Genomic DNA, 18006 nt, shown 5'->3' with positions numbered 1-18006 from the left:
GTAGTATCTTCCCGCTGCTTCTGGCCCAAAGTGCTCTTGTTGTATGAGCAGCACGCTAGGAAGGCCCACAAGAGTTTGGGTCAGGAGGAGACCAGTCTGAGGAGTCTGGACCAAGCAAGACACAGGGCGGGGTTACAAATGCCTTGAGAGGGTGATCTAGTCTAGAAGGCAGCAAAACTTGAAGCAGGGATGTTCTTGTCCCTGGATGCTCTGCTCCCCACTATGGCTCCCTGTGGCTAACAAGACAGGGAGATGGAAATCCCAAAGCCTCTGTTCTAGAATGGTTGAGAAGATGAATTAAGAGAAGACTGACCTGCCCCTTACTGACGACCCAGCCCTTTAACTAACAGACTAACAGAGTCTGGCGTGCAACCCCTTGCAGTATCCAGAACTTCTATCCAACCCTCAAAGAGTGTACTGGATCACTTACGGGCAGACCCTGCTGATCCACGGGGATGGCCAAATGTTCCGACACATTCTCAACTTCCTGAGACTTGGAAAACTGTTTTTACCATCTGAATTTAAGTAAGTGACAAATGGAAGGAAATCATGTGATGAAACCCCTTCCTTCTGCAATGAAAAAATCTTGAGTTTGGGGCACCTGGGTGGCTCAGTTGGTCAAGCGACTGCCTTCAGCTCAGGTCATGATCCTGGAGTCCCAGGATCGAGTCCCGCATCGGGCTCCCTGCTCGGCGGGGAGTCTGCTTCTCCCTCTCCCACTCCCCCTGCTTGTGTTCCCTCTCTCGCTGTGTCTCTCTCTGTCAAATAAATAAATAAAATCTTTAAAAAAAAAAAAAAGGGGCACCTGGGTGGCTCAGTTGGTTGGGCGACTGCCTTCGGCTCAGGTCATGATCCTGGAGTCCCGGGATCGAGTCCCGCATCGGGCTCCCTGCTCAGCGGGGAGTCTGCTTCTCCCTCTGATCCTCTTCCCTCTCATGCTCTCTGTCTCTCATTCTTTCTTTCTCAAATAAATAAATAAAATCTTTAAAAAAAAAAAAGAAAAAGAAAAAATCTTGAGTTTGTAGCTTTCAGGGAGGAGGTTATATTATCTCCAATATGTGAACTGCTGTTCAAGGCAGCAGCTCCGAAGGCTATGCCTCCACCCACACTCCCACTGCAGCTGCCCAGCCTGACGGCGACGTCTTGTCATCTGCAGGGAATGGCCCTTATTCTGCCAGGAGGTAGAGGATTACCACATCCCATCCCTCTCAGAAGCTCTTGCCCAATGTGAGGCATACAAGTAAGGAAACTTTGCTCTAGACACCATGTTCTGGAGTTTGGACCTTTATAGTCGTCTTGAGAATCCTGTCCTCAGTCCCACCTGCCCGTTCTCCTTGGGGCTAAGGGGGTGGAGCAGGCCCAGGATTGGCTAATAACCTAAGTGAAACCTTTTAAGAGCCCTTCTCCGCCCCTGTTTAGAGTTAACTAGCCAAAGGGCAGACCTGACCAACTGGTTGATGAACTAGTAGAAGCTTCTGCTCACTGACTCCTTCTTGGAGTCTGCAGGTCATGGACCCAGGAGAAAGAATCTGAAAATGAAGAAGCTTTTCCCATCAGGAGGCTGCATGTGGTGACAGAAGGGCCAAGGTCACTGGTGGAGTTCAGTAGAGACACCAAAGAAGTAAGCCCCAGCCTTGTTTGGTTCGTTTTTGTCCTGAGAGCACTGCCACAGGGTTCAGGAGTAGGCTCTGCTACTGAGGGGCATGGCAAAATTAAAGAGCAGGGCCTACGTGGACTCCTAGCATGTTAACTATGTCCAAACATTGAAGGAAGCACAGGGAAATGTTGGCCACTTGTGGCCTCGGATGCTGATAGTATGTCCCTTCAGAATATGAGAGGCCCCTGGGCTAGCACCACCCCCACTCAGGCTGAGCAAAGCTCAAACGGCTGACCTGTGTGGAGGATAGGATTGATGGGTGAGCAAGTGAGGTCTTGGAGGCCCACATTATTCTTCTCAGGTGAAGCTTCAGTGTGGAAGCACAGCATTCCCAGAGCTGCCGTGTCCTCCTTCCCCAGACCACAGCCTGCATGCCCATGGACTTCCAAGAATGCAGTGACAGAACTCCATGGAACAAGGCCAAGGGGACCCTGGCCAGATCCGGCCAGACGGAGGAGTCTGAGCAGTACTCCCGGACCATCCAGGTGTCCGTGTGCCGAGGTGCCAAGAGGGCGGGCAATCCCAGCACATACTCCCACTGTCCTGGCTTATGTGCCAACCCCAGATACTGGGGGGCCCACCCTGAGAGTCCTCCCAAGAAGAAATGCACCACAGTCAACCTCACACAGAAACCTGACACCAAAGACCCTCCCATCACCCCCATGCAAAAACTCATCTCCCTGGTGAGGGAATGGGACATGGTCAATTGCAAACAGTGGGAATTCCAGCCACTGCCAGTCCCCCGGAGCAGCTCCATGGAGGAGGCTACCCTGCAGCTCCCTTCGGGAAGTGAGGCTCCTTCCCAGCCCAGCACCTCAGCTTCCTGGAAAGGCCATTCCACAGGCTCAGAGAAGGACCTGGGCCCACAGGCAGGGGCTGGAGCTGGAGCCAAAGACAAGGGGCCAGAGCCAACCTTTAAGCCATACTTCCCCATGAAAAGAGCTGTCACGCCGAAGGACTGGGGCAAGCAGAAGCCAAGAGAGAATGGTGAGTCCTGTCCCATCCTTGACCTAAGTCTCACTTAACAACAGAGAGGGCAAACCTTGGCCAAGACCACAGAGTGAATTAGTGACAAAGGGGGACTAGAACCCTCTATTTACTGATGCCAGCTCTGCCAAGCAGCAGACAGAGATGACCAACACACTGGCATAACTTATGGGGCTAAGAGTCTGCATGAAGCATGTGGGAAGAGGGTGTCTATGAAATAATAGAAGCACAAAGAAGGCTAGGGGCGGGCGCCTGGGTGGCTCAGTTGGTTAAGCGACTGCCTTCGGCTCAGGTCATGATCCTGGAGTCCCGGGATCGAGTCCCGCATCGGGCTCCCTGCTCAGCGGGGAGTCTGCTTCTCCCTCTAACCCTCCTCCCTCTCATGCTCTCTGTCTCTCATTCTCTCTGTCTCAAATAAATAAATAAAATCTTTAAAAAAAAAAAAAGGCTAGGGGCTGGGGAGTGAGCAGGGGAAGGAAGGAGAAATCTCGGGTGCTTGTGGAAACACAGGTCTTTGGTCTAGCTCTGGAGGCCAGGTTTCATGTGGGGAAGTGATGGGAAATAGGGCTGAAGACATAATTAATCAGGACAGGTCTTGTGGGCCAAGTTTAGGACCTGGTACTTTGTTCTCATCCTATGGGGTGTGGGCAGCCACTGAAGAATTTTAAACAAGGGAGCAAGCAGTCAGGTGTGCATTCAGAGAGCTTGCTCCAGGAGTAGAGGAAACGTAGCAGCAGAAGCAGGAGTGTTAGAAGCGTAAGGTCACTCTAGATCAAACAGGCTAGGCAGTTGGGGGAGGAGGTAGGGAAGGATCCAGCAAGAGAGAGGCCAGGTTTCTGGCTTGTGTGACTGCAGGAGTGTGGGTGATTACTGAGGTGGAATGGACAGAAGGAGGAGCTGAAGAGAGGCGTGTTATGTGTGGAGGGGCAGTGTGGAGACCACCCAGGGGAGTATGCTGAGAACTGCCATGTTGGGCTGTTTCCTCTGCTCCCTCAAAGTCTTTCTACAGTATTCTGTTGCTTTCCCTTTTAAAGGCTTAGGCCCTCCTTGGAGGGTCCTTCTCAGGCCCTGCCTGTGAGCCGTGAGTTGGTCTGTCAAACGTACTCCTCAGAGTGGACATGTATCAAAAGCTCACCCCAAAAGCTCCTCTCGTTTTAGTTTTCCAACGATTTCCAGTCTCCCAGCTGGGGTATTATCAACTCTAGTTAATACCAGCCTTAGTTCAAGAGGAATTGGGGGAGTTCCTTGGAGTTCTGAAATGTAGGATTGGGCTTGTAATGCTTCTAGGACAATGGAGAGAGGAGAGCCAGGACAGGGCCGTGTCAGCAGAGGGTGCCACATCTGAGAAGCTGGAAGCAGAAGCTGCTAGGAGGCTGGGGTGACTGACTGTGCTGCTCTGTCACCAGAGACCCCCTCCCTGCTTGGGCTCCAAAGTGGCTTAAGGAGGAACCCCACCCCGTGTTGTTTTCACAGAAAGCCCTGGCCCTGAGCAGCCTCTGCCTGAGGCCAGTGAGGTGGATAATGCAGGGGTCATCCTCAAAGTGGCCCATCCCCCCGTGGTGGGCAGCGATGGTTCCTGCATGTTCTTTGAGGACAGCATCATCTATACCACACAGATGGACAACCTCAGGCAGGCACTGACTACAGCCAGCCCCCAGCCCAGAGGTGAGACTCTGAAGCCATACCTGGCCCTGCGCTTCCTTGTGGAGATGCCTGAGCCCCTACCCAGGGTACTTCAGGAAAACAGTATCCCTCAGGAGCCCTACACTTCTCCCTTCCTCCAGGCGGGCTCTAAGGCCTTAGCCGCAGGCAGATGTGGCCACATCTACTCTCTCCTCCACAGAGGTGACTTTCCTGAGTTTCTCTCTATCCTGGGAAGAGATGTTTTATGCACAAAAATGTCATCGCTTCCTGACTGACATCATCCTGGATTCCATCAGGCAAAAGGACCCCAAAGCCATGACAGCCAGTGTGGTCTCCCTAACCAACCGGCTGTGGGTATGTTTGCCAGGCCCCAGACCTTGCTGCTTCTCCACCTGTCTGTCCCCCTATCTCCACAATAAGTGGTGCCAGGCAAAGGGAATCAAGTCAAGGGGAACAGGTCAGGGGCACAAGGGTGGCAAGGAGCGCACGGACAGGAAGACAGGGCAGTGTCATCTGAACCAGGCCTTGACCAAGAGGTAGTTTGGCTTGACAGTGGCCCCTGATCCCTGTAGCTCCTGCAGACCAAGGGGAGCCCCTGTTCTGCATCCCACTCTGCAAGGCAGGGAGCAAATGTGTGTCGGGCAGGTGCTTCCAGCCCTGCCTGACCGGGGGCTCTCCTGGCAGACCCTGCACATCAGCCCCAAGCAGTTTGTGGTGGACTTGCTGGCCATCACCGGCTTCAAGGATGACCGGCACACCCAGGAACGCCTGTACAGCTGGGTGGAGGTGAGGGCCACCTGTACCCCACTGGGAATGCTGACACTGTGGACACCTCAAATGGACACTGTCTTGCTGCATGGGGGCCAGGCCAACACTGCCCAGAAGGCAAGGCAGGCAGCTAACCTATGGTCCCTGGTCCCAAGGTGGGAGAAACAATGGCTGAAATTAACCAGTCCAGAGTGATCAAAAAGCGGCATTCGGGCCACTGGTTTTTGCAGTTTTCCTCCAATGGTACCAATTTTGCCTTCATCACTAACACCCCCAGCCACGCTTGGGAAGCACATCACGTGAACCCAAGTTTTTGGGTGCTGAAATCAGAGAGACTATTAGGAGTCAGACCTTTTTGATGGGTGATACCAATTTCACCTACTTTGCTACATCATCACTTTCACACATTCCTTTTATATATAAGCTGCTTTAAAGCATTCTTTACCAGAAAAATGTTCAATAAGGTCAAAGGAATGACCCAGGTCTTTTTGTATTTGTTTTTTGATTCCTTAAAATAATTTTAGGGTTTTAAGTTTTTATTTTAACATTGTAGGTGAAAAAGATTTAGCTAATTTCTCCTTAATTTGGTATTTCTGTAATCAGGTATATTATTGTAATAGTTTTCACCCTAAACACACTGGTTCCCAGTTACTATTAGGCCCCTGGCTGGTCTATTGATTGGAAAGGTGAAGTCAGCATCTACAGCTAGAAAATGGAAAACCAGTGGCCCGAAACATACATTTTTGACCCTCTGGTCATTCTGGTAGCCACTCCTAGCCACAGCCTTGTGAGAGGCCTTTGGGCAGAATTGAGCCCAAGAGCATCAAAGGTCCCCCAACAACAGGCCTTGCCCTACCCCCGCCCCCACCCCCAGATGGGAGGACCCCCCCCACACCCACAGAACTAGGGTAGGCAACCAGCCAGGAAGTAAGGGATAAGACGAGCCTTTCCTTCTAGCTCACACTGCCTTTCGCCAGGAAATACAGCCGCTGCGTGGACCTGCTCATCCAGAGGGGCCTGTCTAGGTCTGTCTCTTACTCTATCCTGGGCAAGTACTTACAAGAGGGCTAGGGTGACCAGAAATGCTGCCCTCACATACCCCCACCTGCCAAGGCTCATTTTAAGAATGTGTGTCCCCATCAGAGGGTGTGTCAGTCTATTTTTATTATAAATAAAGAGTAATTTATGAGTCAAGGGCCTGGACTCTCTCTTTGAGACACCAAAGACTTAACAATCAGTGAAATAATTTTAGATAACAGCTCTAATTGAAAGCTATTCAAAAGGTGTTGAGTCAAAATAACCAAACTGACCCAGGAAGAGCTAGGCTTGGGCAGCCAGGGCAACCAAGAGTTAAGGGTACAATAGGTGTGGGCTTGCCCTTAAGTTTGAGAACGTTGGCTTTGAGACCAGGGGTCGGGAAGCAACTGCTGGGAACCCACCTATGTTCCTCCTGAGGGTGGGGGCAGCCCAGTCGCTGCCCAGAGCCACTTGGTGCCCCATCAGCCTAGAGCATGGCAACACCCACACTCCGCTCTAGCCTAATCTTAACCCATAACTGGGGTGGGAACAGCAGAGAGAACAGAAGAAGGGGACAGGGGGCCAGAAGCTCAGGATCAGGGTAGTCATTCAGGCTTTGCAGCTAGGCTCCCTGGGAGAGGTCCCTGCCAGTATGCCAGTGGGCACAGACATCAGAAAGAATAGTCAATAGGGCAGTGCACATGGGCTGGAAGGTAGCCCAGGTGGCAGCCACACTCCGGTCACAGCAGATCCTGAGAGAGGTGATGTTTCCTGGAGCAAAAGCTGCTGGGTCCACTGCCTGCCTTCCAGCCCGGGCTCAGACCTGTGGTTGACAAGGTAGGCCTGACTGCCTGTTTCTTCAACTCAGGGTCCAGGTAGCATCTCTGGGGTAGGGCCCTGGCCCACCCACCCCCATTTCCACCTAAAGGAAAGGCAGCCATAGGCCTGGGCTGGGGCTGGTGGATACAGGACAAAATGGTACTCACACAGGACAAGTCCTCAAGACCCCTGCCCAGGGCCTGCCCTGACACATAGCTGCTGTCAGACCCACTGGATCCACTGGCTGATGGGCACTGGGATGAGACCTCGGAGTCCTCAGGAGCTAGGGAGGAGGGAGGTAAGCTGTCAGCACCCGAGGGCCAGACCCTAAGCGATACCATCCTGCCTCTGGCTAAGCCCAGACCTACTCAAAGACAGCTGACTGCCCAGCTCCACTTCAGCCTCCAGTGCTGCTTCCTCTGGGAAGCTGGGAGAATACAGGGGCCCGCGGAGTCCCAGAAGAGCCGGGTCTCTGTACAGGTGCAGGTTGAGGGACCCCAGCACAGAGCAAGAGGCAGGGTCTCCAGGAAGAGAACTCAAGGCTCCCAGGTAGGGGCTGTCACAGTCAAACGGGGCCACGGCAATAGAGGCCCGAGAGCGAACTTCTGCATGAGAGAGAGGGTCAGGTTGGGACAGGCCAGACCCTACCTGGGCCAGGGTCCTGAAGGGAGCACAGGCAAGGGCTGACAAAGGTCCACGTTGCCTCGCATGCAGCCTTCCTCCCCCACACCCCCGGCAGCCTGCCTGCTACCTCGGCACTTCAGGACGTAGTTGACGGTGCGGTCGTTGATAGCTTCCTCGCTGGGGGCGATGTCCCGGAAGGCCTTGTTCCCCACGCCCATGGACACCATCTCAGCCATGCGCACCTCTGGGTGGACAGTGGGCATACGTGGGGTCTCTCTGGACACGAGCCTTGCCCTTGGGCCTCTGTCTACCCTCTCCCTTGAATAAGTCCTTCCTATACATCCATACCCAGCAGATTAGCCGTCCTGTGCACAGAGCCTTTCTTGGTGCCATGCTCTCCTCCCCACGATCCTGGGGGCAGGTGTCATAACTGCCCTTTTAAAGTTAAGGCCTCTGATACTCAGAGAGGTTAGCACTGTGTCCGTAGTCAGGGACAGTGAGAGCAGGCCTGCCTGACTTTGAAGTTCTTTCCCCTACAGTGGCTGCTACTGCGGGACCTCCCTGCTCCCAAGCATTTCCAGGTCCCTAGGCCCTGCCTGGGCCCATGTGGAACACTGTAAGCTGCCCAGAGGGGGGACCTTTTATTGAAGTAGGGGGCAGGGACACACCCTTGTTGTGGATGGCCTGCCTCCAGAGCAGACGAGAAATGTCAGCCGTCCAAGCCTGCTTGGTGGCCACGCTGGCAGCCTGCAGCACAAAGGTGTCCCTGGCCTTGCGACGGCGGAACCAGATCTCAAACCGCAGGTTGCTCTCCCCACAGCACTCAGTGAGGCCCAGGTCTGCCATCTGCGTGGCCAGGAGAGGGGCTTGGTGAGGCGCCGGGGGAGAAGGGGGCAGGGAGCGTGGGAGGGGTCGGGTGAGCCTACCTTGAATGAACGCTTGTAGGCAAATGTGTCGGTGCCTGTGGGTCCTCGGCGAGGCTTGCTGAAGAGCAGCAGCTCCTCAAAGAGAAAAACACGGCGCAAGGACTTACGGCGCCCGGTGCGCACCATGAACTCGTCCTGCCGCACCAGCTGCCCCTGTTCCTTGAGGTTAACCTGCCAAGTTGGGGCCCAGTGAGTACCCAGCCTCTGCCGCCCCCTCCCTTCACACCCACTGCACCTGCCCACCAGGGCCTGGCATGACTCACATCACAGCCCTGAATGGCGTCCATGGCCAGCAGGTCATTGCCGTGTCGCAGCTGGAAGCGCACGAGGCTCTGGGCGGCCCGCAGGGCACTCAGCTCCTGCACGGCGCCCCCACAGGCCCGCGCCAGTTCCTGCAGCAGCAGTGCGTACTTGCTCATGCGCTGGATGGGCTTCAGCAGGTAGGAGGCCAAGTCCAGGTGGTCCCCCAGCATTTGCTGCTTGTCCTGCCAGGTGCACGGAAGACCATCAGGCGGCTTCGGGGTACCTCCTCCGCCCCCTCCTCCCCCTCCTCCCCTACAGTCTCAGGCTCATCTACCTTGAAGAAGGCGTGACCGAAGCTGGTCATCAGGGCATCGGAGCGAGGTTTATTCTTGCTGTAGAGTGCATACATCCCGAACTGCACCCTCTGTGAGGACACACAGCTCAGCCTGGTTGCAAGGGGGCCAGCTTCCAAAGTCTGGCCCCCATGGGCCAGATACCCTCAGCTTGAAAGGCCCAAAATGCCAATAAAGAGCTCCCAGGGAAGCCTCCCCCTGATCCAATCTGCCTGGCTTTGAATGAGGGGTAACCTGGCAAGAACAGGCACTGCGCAGAGCGGGGCTTGCCCACAGGGCTTTTGCTCCTCCCACTGTTCTGGGACCACCACTCTGGGACCCCTCACCTTGGACTACCCCTTCTCTTGCTCACTGCACTCAGCCACTTTGACCTGTCTCTTCCTTTAAACTTGATCTTTCCTCTGGATGGAACACTCTGACTCCAGTCCCTCTCTCTGGCCCCAGCTTCAACACCAGCTCCTCAAAGAGGCCTCTAACTGCCCCACTCCTGCCCACCACTCCTTCACAATCATCGATCTATCCTGATTATTTTCTTCCTGGCCTCAACTATAATCTGCAATTCCCTTTTATACTTTTATGTCTCTTCTACTAAAACACGAGCATCTAGAGGGGCAGGGACCTTGGTGGTCTCGCTCATAGCTGTACTCAGCACAGAGCCTGGCACCAAGCCTGCACCCAGGGGCTCTTTGTTGAGTGGCAGAATCAGCTAGGAGCCATGTGGCCTGTGGGACGCTTACGTGGCGCAGGAAGGCATAGGCTACCCGAGAGGGGTGCTGGGTACAGGCCTCCAGTTCACGCAGGAAGAAATGACAGTGGAAGTCCCGCAGCTTCTCCAGGTTGCCAAAGAGGTGGGCGCGCTGGCCACGGAGGCCCTGGGGCACATCGGGGCGATCCAGCTCGGGGAAGTAGTTCTCCATGGTGTAGTCAAGAGCACAGACATACTCCCGCTCTGTGGCCACCATCTCCGCCAGCACCAGCTGGAGCCTACCAGATAGGTGGAATCAGGATTCGAGACCTCTCTCCTGCCACTGCCCTCCCTGCCCTGCCCACTGCCTGCACCTGCTGGGGCTCCTGGGATCGGAGCTGCTTGGCGGAGGCGTGGCAGGGGATGACCCTGGCTGGGCACCCCCTCCGGCCTCTGGTCTGTGGCAGGCAGCCGCAGTGGCCGCACGGTGGCAGTGGTGGGCAGGCTCTCGGAGACTCTGTCCCAAATTCTGATCAAGGCTGTAGGCCTTCCTCAGGGGAAGGGTGGCAGATGCAGCAGGGACACGGCCGACACACAGGCTAGCTGTGCTGCCCGTCGTGGTCGTGGCTGCGGTCAGTGGTGGCTTCAGCGCGGCCTCTAGCTTCTGGTCCAGGGCCAGCCAGGTGTCCTGGCATCGTGCCCAGGCCCAGCGGCACTCCTGGCGGATGCCCTCAGACCCCAACCCTGTGGCCAGAGCCCACATTTTTCGGAAGTGGGCAGGAGGCAAGTCAGGGTGCTTGGTCCAATGCAGCTGCAGCCGTTGCAGCGCAACCCCTGGGTGCTCGTGCTCCAGCTCTGCCAACAGCCGCTTCCCCTCCTCAGCCCAGGTTGAGGCCTGTAACACCAAGGCCAGAGAGGCAGTGAAGATGGGGCCCACCAAGACCGCCGAGCCTTCCCTTCAATCCACTCCCCATCCCCGCAGGATGACGACTCAGGCCATGCCCCCCAGTGGTTGGATTTTGGGGTCACCCCGAAGACAAGGAGAGAGAACAGGCAGAATGTCCTGAAAGAGCTCAGGCTGTGCTGGGGTTAGGCAGCCACCCTTCTACCCCTGCCAACCACCCGCAGCCAAGGTCAGGACAGCCCACCTACCTGCTTGAAAAAATGGGAGAGCTTCTCAGCATCTGCCAGCCGCTGCCGCCGCCGGGCCAAAGCCCTGGAGAAGTCAGTCAGCTGGGCTTGCAGGGCCAGAAAGCGGGCCCCAGCGGGCCCCAGCTCAGCAGCCTCCCAGCCAGACAGTGGCTGTAGAAACTTCTCAGCTCGCCTGACCTGCTCCTGGAGACAGCCTGGGCTCAGCAGGTCTGGGCCTGGTGGTCTAGCCCAGAGCAGTCTTTTCCACAGACATCTCTACATGTCATTGTCAAGTCTCTCCTGTGACTGAAGACCTTCCCTTGCCCCCGACTCCCCTCTGTCTCTGTGCCCCTCTCCACAGCCAAAGTTCCGGGAGAAGTTGTTATCCTTGGTATCACTGCTTCTTCCCCGTCAGCTTAATGCAACCTCAGTGCCACCGCCATCCCCAGCCCTTCTCAGGCCTCATCTGACCATCACTCAGCAGCCTCCAATCCTCTCTCTGCCAGCTCCCCGACCCCTCTCCACTCACCTGATTCTCCTCATCCTTCTCTGGTGGTTCCTCCTCCTGTTCCCCATCCCTCACCTGGGCCATTAAACACTGGTGCTCCTGAACACAGTCCACATGCTCTCTCCTCAGGCAGTCTCGTGTGACCAACTTCAAATGTCATCCACAACTCACATCCACCAAGTGACCCTCTACACCCCGGTCTCTCCTCTGAGTTCCTCCATTCCAAGATGAAGCCCCTTCCCCCAGAAGATCCTTGTCTTCCGGCCCCTCTCTCAGGGAACGGCACTCATTCAACCCTGAAACCTCCCTCTCCTTCTATGTATCCACCATCAAATCCCAGCAATTTCTAAAATCAATCTCCTCTGCCACCATCTGGCCAGGGAAAGCATCATTCCTGGTGGGCCACTGCAATTGCCTCTGTGGACTGTACACACATCCATCCTTCAAATCCCCGTCTACCCAGAACCTAAGATGATCTTCCTCGGGGCGCCTGGGTGGCTCAGTCGTTAAGCGTCTGCCTTCGGCTCAGGTCATGATCCCAGGGTCCTGGGATCGAGCCCCGCATCAGGCTCCCTGCTCGGTGGGGCAGGAAGCCTACTTCTCCCTCCCCCACTCCCCCTGCTTGTGTTCCCTCTCTTGCTGTGTGTCTCTGTCAAATAAATAAATAAAATCTTGAAAAAAAAAAAAAAAGGATGATCTTCCTAGGATGTGGATCTGATTATGTGACTTTCCCACTAGATATTACACTGCAAAAGGGGCCCAGCTATTTGGCCGCTACTTTTCCAGCCTCATTTTACCTCATCTCCCTCCATTCTCCCTCCCTTTTCTGCACTGCATTTCAACCTCACTGTCCTGCTTATGGTTCCTCGGGCAACCCATGCTCCCTCCTGCCACAGAACCCTTGCATATGCTGTTTGCTCCATCAGCCTGGAATATCTCTCTCTTTTTTTTTTTTTTAAAGATTTTATTTATTTATTTGAGAGAGAGAGAATGAGAGAGCACATGAGAGGGGGGAGGGTCAGAGGGAGAAGCAGACTCCCCGCCGAGCAGGGAGCCCGATGCGAGACTCGATCCCGGGACTCCAGGATCATGACCTGAGCCAAAGGCAGTCGCTTAACCAACTGAGCCACCCAGGCGCCCCCTGGAATGTCTCTTAACCCCAACCCCTCTTCCTCCTAATTAACCCCGATCTGTTCTTTAGCGTTCAGTTCAAAAGTCACTATCTCAAGAAAGCTAGCCCAACACCCCTTCTGGGTGAGGTCTTTATTAATATACTCAGGTAGAACGACCTGCGTTACTTCTCTTCGGAGCTTCTGCCTCGGTTTGCAAACACATATATGAGTTTGAACCTTTGATTACAACTGATCTTCTCTGCTGAACTGTACATTCCAAGAGAGAAAAGGATAGATTTGCTTTCACCCATCCTGCATTCCCAGTCCTCAGCCAAGTGACCCAATACCTATGGAATAAACAAGTGACCAAACTCACCTGGGCAACCTGGTCCAAGTCCTGAAAAGGACCGTGGGCCTGGAGCAGCATGTCCAGTGAGGGATCCCTTAGCTCCTCAAGTGCTGGCCAGCCCACCTGCTGTAGCCACACTTCAATCTGGAGGGGCACAAGCAGGGAAAGGAATGCTGCTGTGGGGTGGAGGTCATGCTTGAGATCAGAGGGAGGGCCCATGTGGGTAGATGGTTCCCACCTGGTGCAGTCCACCCTCCTGGGCCTCCAGAGTCTGGACCAACTCCAGTGCCTGTACCCGCCGGTTACTCTGGAGGGTCAGTTGATGCAGCAGTCCATCTACACGGCCATAGAGTTCATCAACCTCATCCACTGCTGGCCTGATATAGGGTACATGGTCTTAGGGCTCTTAGTTGCCTTGCTCCACTCCACCCTATCCTGGGACCACCAATCCTGGCTGGTTCTGAGCCAGCCAGCTGAGTCCCTGGCATAGGATATGGTGAGCTGGGGCAAGATCTGGGATCTGAGTTTGCATCTACCTGTAGTCTGGGCTCAGGGTCACCTCTGGGACCTCTTGCTTCAGCCATGCCAGCTCCAAACCCCCCTGGCATTGTAGCCATGCTAGCCGTGGTGAGTCTAGCACATGCTGCATCAGGACCTGTGCCTGCCGTAACAGCCGACCAACTTCCTGTGATTAAGTGCAACAGGTAGTGGAGGTGAGCATGGGAGAAAAGGAGGGAGACAGGGAGCACTCGGAGAGGTGTCGAGGGAACACTCACCCCAGACTCCATGGGCTGGGGCACAGCCTTCATGCTCTCGATGGCCCCCTGGAGCAGGGCACAAACCACCTGGCAGCTCTGCAGCAGGGCTTCCAGACGCTGTGAGCAGGGGCAGGCATGACCAGAGTAGTGCAGTGCTCATCCCAGGCATCCTGGATCCCAGGCCGGCTTTGCACTGCTCAAGCCAACCCAGAAAAGGCCCCCCTGCTGGCCACGTTGCCTGCCACCCACCCTGTGCCCCACCCACTGCACTGACCATCCGGAAGTCCAGCCAGGCCTGGTGGCAGTACGGCAGGCCTCCTCCCATTGAAGTCGGCAACCCGGAGGTGGAGACGTGGTTCAGCAGGCTCTGATGAGAAGGCAGCTGCTGCAGCTGCCAGAAAAGCAGGTGGTGACCGAGGCCTAGTGGGGAAAACAGCCCATCTCCACCCCTGGCCGAAACGGCTCTGTACCTGCAGCCTGGAAGGCACCTCCTCCGGCATCTTTCCCAGTAGCAGCACCTGGTACACTGACCCTGGGGCGGCTTCCTGCAAGGACTTTGAGTTCAACCATGTCCCCAACCCTACACAAAAGGAATGGCTGAAGGCAGGGGAAGCTACTATCGCGTACTCACCTGCAGTTGGCTGAGCCCCCAGAGGAGGGAAGAGCGTGGGGAACAAACCCGGGCGTCCACCAGCACAGTCAGTCCCATGGCCTGTACTTCAGGCCTAAAGAAGAGGCTTCAGTTCAGTATCTAATTCCCCAATATTGCCATCTCCCAGCTCAGGCTCCAACCCCCTCCCCCATTTCCTCCCCAAACCTGGGAATGCCACGCAGGTAGAGCAGGAGGCGGATGAGTTCACGGTCACTGCACTTGGGGTGAAGCCAGGCCGGGCTATGGGCACACAGAAGCAGCACTGCCCGGCCTTCTACATCCCGAGTCCCTGTGGGGAGAAGGCAGTGGACACCTGCCCAATCAAGTCACCCCACTCCCACCACCTCCAGTCGTTCCCAACTACCTGGCAGGGTAGCCATGCCACTGGCCAGCAGCTCCCAGGCAAGGTCTTGGGCCAGGAGATCATCAGCAGGCTTAGGGAGGCTGGATCCACTGGGGTCTTCAGAAGGAAAACGGCTTGGGTCTGCATTGGGCCACCCCCCCAGAGACCCCTCCTCGGACCTGGGCTTCAGGTGGAGTAGGGTCAGAGCCCTCCCCCCCTTCAGGAACCCCCACTCCCTTCCAAGACTTCCTTGGCCCCGCCTCCCTCACCTGCCTCCAGTAGCTCTGACGTCGTCTCAGATAATGGGCCTCCAGGGTCCACAGGATCACTGTCCAAGCCCTCAGGACCCAGGTGGGCTGGCATTAATCTCTTTGGAACTTGGTCCCTTGCCAAGCCTCCCCCTTGACTATCACTCTCGCCCTGTGTGAGGCTGAGGCGGGAGGACATTGGGCACAGGAGGCTCTCCACTCCAGAAGGGGTTGGTTCCTCTAACTGGAGTGAAGAACCTCCTAATATGCAACCCTGGGCATCCCCTGACCCATCTACAGCCATCTGTCCTAGCGGAGACTGAGGCTCCCCAGGCAAGGGGCTGCCCTGTAGCCCTTCTCCCTGGGCTGTCCCTGCTGTACGTCTCGGAGGATTAGGGTCCTTAACCTGCATGCGGGGAACAGGTTCCTCTTCATCCCAGGCATCCCTGAAGCTGCACACAGCAAACCTCCAGTCAGTGGCGTGTCCCTGGGAGTCTGGGGACTCATCCCCAACCTCCGGTGGCCCTTCCATCACCCCCTCCTTAAGAGTGGGCCTGCTCAGGGCAAGTGGGAGAGGAGCTGGGTCCTCAGTGTGAGGCTTCTGCTCATCCAGGAAATGGGTTGATTATGGTCGTGCGTACGGCTCCGTGAGTGAAACAGGCAGAAGGCCAATCTTGGTGGCCTTGGTGGCCAGCCTGGTCTGGAAGGCCAGACGGAGCACAGACGCGGCGGCAGTTCAGACCTGAAGAGAGGGGAGACCAGCAGGGGTCGGCCCCCGCCCGACCACGCTCACGTGGGCCTCCGCCAGGAGGGCCCCCACGCTTGGACGCGCAATCCCTGCCACGCTTTGCTGGTCTATGCGGATGGGGCGCCGCCATTGCATGGACGCCGTGCTGCCTCGTGCTGACACCTGCCCAATTGGGCCTTGTCTGGCCACGAGACTCCGCGCCCCATCCCTTGCCCGCCCGCCCGCCACACTCACGTGTCCGGGACGCGAGACCGCGAAGCGGAGCCCTCAAACCTACCGCACCGCCGTCGACGGCGGGTACAGCGCACCGCCCGGCGTCCACGGGCGCCGCCTCCTGGCCGCGGGGAGGGAACGCAGGGCGGCGGAGGACGCGGCGCCGCGCCGCCCCCTGGGGGCCGGAGGACGGAGCTGCATCCCACCCCCAGGCCCGACGGCAGCGGCCCGGACCCCCAGGAAAGCGCTGAGGAGCGGGCCCTCGCAGCGCCTCCTGCCCGCCGCCGCCCCCTCCCACCCTCGGGGCCAAGCGGCTCGGCTCCACTCCCACCCTCAGGGCCCCCTTACTTTGACTTGGCTTCTCTGTCGGCGGGGAGGGGCAGCGACTGCCAGCCGTCCCACTGTGCCCACTCCCCGCCGCCTGCCTGAGAGCGCCGGAAGCGGCCCCCTGCTGGGGAAGGCGGTGTAAGTGCCCGAGGTGAGGGATCCGGTGGGTCGGCCTGGGGATAGAGGGAAGGGGCTTGCGGTGGGGGAGGGGGGCGCGGTGGAGCGGGGCAGGCTTCTGCTCTTGAATGCACGCAGTATGGGGGGCTGCCCCACCCTCTCTCCTCAAAACTGGGAGCACTCACTCCTCGCGGGAGAAGATAAGTGTGGGCCCCGGGTCCCAGGAGGCCCCTAGAAAGAGAAACTCTCTAAGCCCAAACCAGCTGCTTGGGGCTGCTAGGAACCAGTACGGGTATCTTCATGGAGGGTAGGAGGAAGGGGCCCCTCCCTTGCAGCCCTCAATCTTCCTTCCAGGCCCAGGCACCAAGACAGGTTGTATGATTCCAAGACCCGGTGGGGGACTGCTATCTGGGCTGGAGCTGACTCAGGCTTGCCAGAGTCCACCAGGCCCAGACCCTCCACTCTGGTACATTCCTGGGCACTTTCACCTACCCCCTTCCCCACAAAGTCCAGCCAAGGAGATTGGGGCTGAGGTCAGGGTCCTGAAGCCAGAGACACTAACCCAGGCCTGCTCCTCCACTTACCTGCTGGGTGAGCTCCAGCAACTCAGTTCTCTTTAAGCCTCACCTTACTCACCTGTTTAAAAAAAAAAAAAAGTCATCCTTTTTTTTCCCCTGGGGTTTGCCATAAGGACTAGGGAAGACCCCATGTGTCAGATGTCCAGTTGCTGGCAGCGTTTAGGCTGTGTTCATGCCCTCCCCATCATTTCACCTGCATTCAGGGGATCCTGAACTGGTGAAAGCTACCTGGAGAGTTGACCTGTGAGATCCCTCCTAGCTCTGAGGTGTGAGGTGCCTTTAGGGCATGTGTGCCTGGCCTGACACTCCCCACAATTTGTGGGAAGAGTGTAAGAAGGTAGGCTGTGTGGCCAGAAGAAGGCACTATGCCCCACAACATGCTCAGGCCCTTGGTTTCTGGGAGGGGAGGGGCAGTGGGTATGATGGCTTCCTTGGCTCTAAAGCAGGCACCCCCTCAGGAGCCTGGAGGCTGCCAGAGCAGCAAACCTGGGCATCAAAAGCAGGCACAGTGGGGCGCCTGGGTGGCTCAGTCGTTAAGCATCTGCCTTAGGCTCAGGTCATGATCCCAGGGTCCTGGGATGGAGCCCCACATCGGGCTCCCTGCTCAGCGAGAAGCCTGCTTCTCCCTCTCCCACTCCCCCTGCTTGTGTTCCCTCTCTCTCTGTGTCTCTCTCTGTCAAATAAATAAAATCTTAAAAAAAAAAAAAGCAGGCACAGTCGTAACAACAGCAGCCCACCCCCGCCCCCATCCCAGCTGCCACATCAGCTCCCAAAGTCCAGACTCTCAGACCCGCTACCTAGGAGCCTTCTTCTTGAGCTGATCTGGCTGCCAGAGGAGCCTTGGAATTGTCCTGCTCCGTCCCCACCCCCCAGCCAGGACCTCTGGCCCCACCCTCCTCTAGCTTTAGCGAGCATCGGGACCAACCTTGGATCCCTCCCCAGCCGTCCCAGGGCCGCCCCATTGAGTCATTGCCTCCTGCTCCCTCCCTGTCCTTCTGCTGCCCACTGTCTGCCCACCCCCAGCCACCAGCCAGGCCTCCTAGGAGCGCTGAGATCTGGGGGGACCTGCTGGCAGGCACACATACCCCCTCCAATACCAGAGGCAAGTAAGAGGTCCCAAGCCACAGGCCATAGCTGACCTCAGCAGTGCCGGGCACGGGCAGCAGACAGATTCAGCGTCAGGGGCAGCCTTGGTTTGT

The 18006-nt window shown here is 56.8% G+C and overlaps 2 protein-coding genes across 2 annotated transcripts in view; one reads left to right on the top strand and one right to left on the bottom strand.

Annotated features, from left to right (window-relative positions):
• KCTD19 (potassium channel tetramerization domain containing 19) overlaps positions 1 to 6127 on the top strand; it is a 28257-nt gene extending 22130 nt beyond the window's left edge. The window contains exons 9-16 of the mRNA XM_021705619.1: positions 383 to 525; positions 1157 to 1240; positions 1507 to 1621; positions 2017 to 2644; positions 4118 to 4309; positions 4488 to 4642; positions 4973 to 5074; positions 6014 to 6127. Of these exons, the coding sequence (XP_021561294.1) occupies positions 383 to 525; positions 1157 to 1240; positions 1507 to 1621; positions 2017 to 2644; positions 4118 to 4309; positions 4488 to 4642; positions 4973 to 5074; positions 6014 to 6127 (1533 nt within the window). The remainder of the gene's footprint in view (positions 1 to 382; positions 526 to 1156; positions 1241 to 1506; positions 1622 to 2016; positions 2645 to 4117; positions 4310 to 4487; positions 4643 to 4972; positions 5075 to 6013) is intronic.
• A 763-nt stretch (positions 6128 to 6890) lies between these two features.
• PLEKHG4 (pleckstrin homology and RhoGEF domain containing G4) lies at positions 6891 to 15356 on the bottom strand. Its single transcript, XM_044922059.1, has 21 exons — positions 14846 to 15356; positions 14598 to 14693; positions 14399 to 14522; positions 14213 to 14306; positions 14052 to 14126; positions 13856 to 13972; positions 13600 to 13698; positions 13360 to 13508; positions 13062 to 13200; positions 12851 to 12967; positions 10876 to 11058; positions 10098 to 10618; positions 9776 to 10022; positions 9020 to 9109; positions 8706 to 8927; positions 8443 to 8613; positions 8185 to 8362; positions 7644 to 7760; positions 7261 to 7497; positions 7060 to 7175; positions 6891 to 6896 (listed from the first exon to the last, which is right to left on the bottom strand). The coding sequence occupies exons 1-21, from the start codon at positions 15354 to 15356 to the stop codon at positions 6891 to 6893; spliced, it is 3609 nt and encodes a 1202-aa protein (XP_044777994.1).
• Between the last annotated feature and the right edge of the window lie 2650 nt (positions 15357 to 18006).

This window comes from Neomonachus schauinslandi, chromosome 16 (assembly GCF_002201575.2).
Source record: "Neomonachus schauinslandi chromosome 16, ASM220157v2, whole genome shotgun sequence".
NCBI classification, from domain to species: Eukaryota; Metazoa; Chordata; class Mammalia; order Carnivora; family Phocidae; genus Neomonachus; species Neomonachus schauinslandi.
This window is presented reverse-complemented; position numbering and strand designations above follow the sequence as displayed.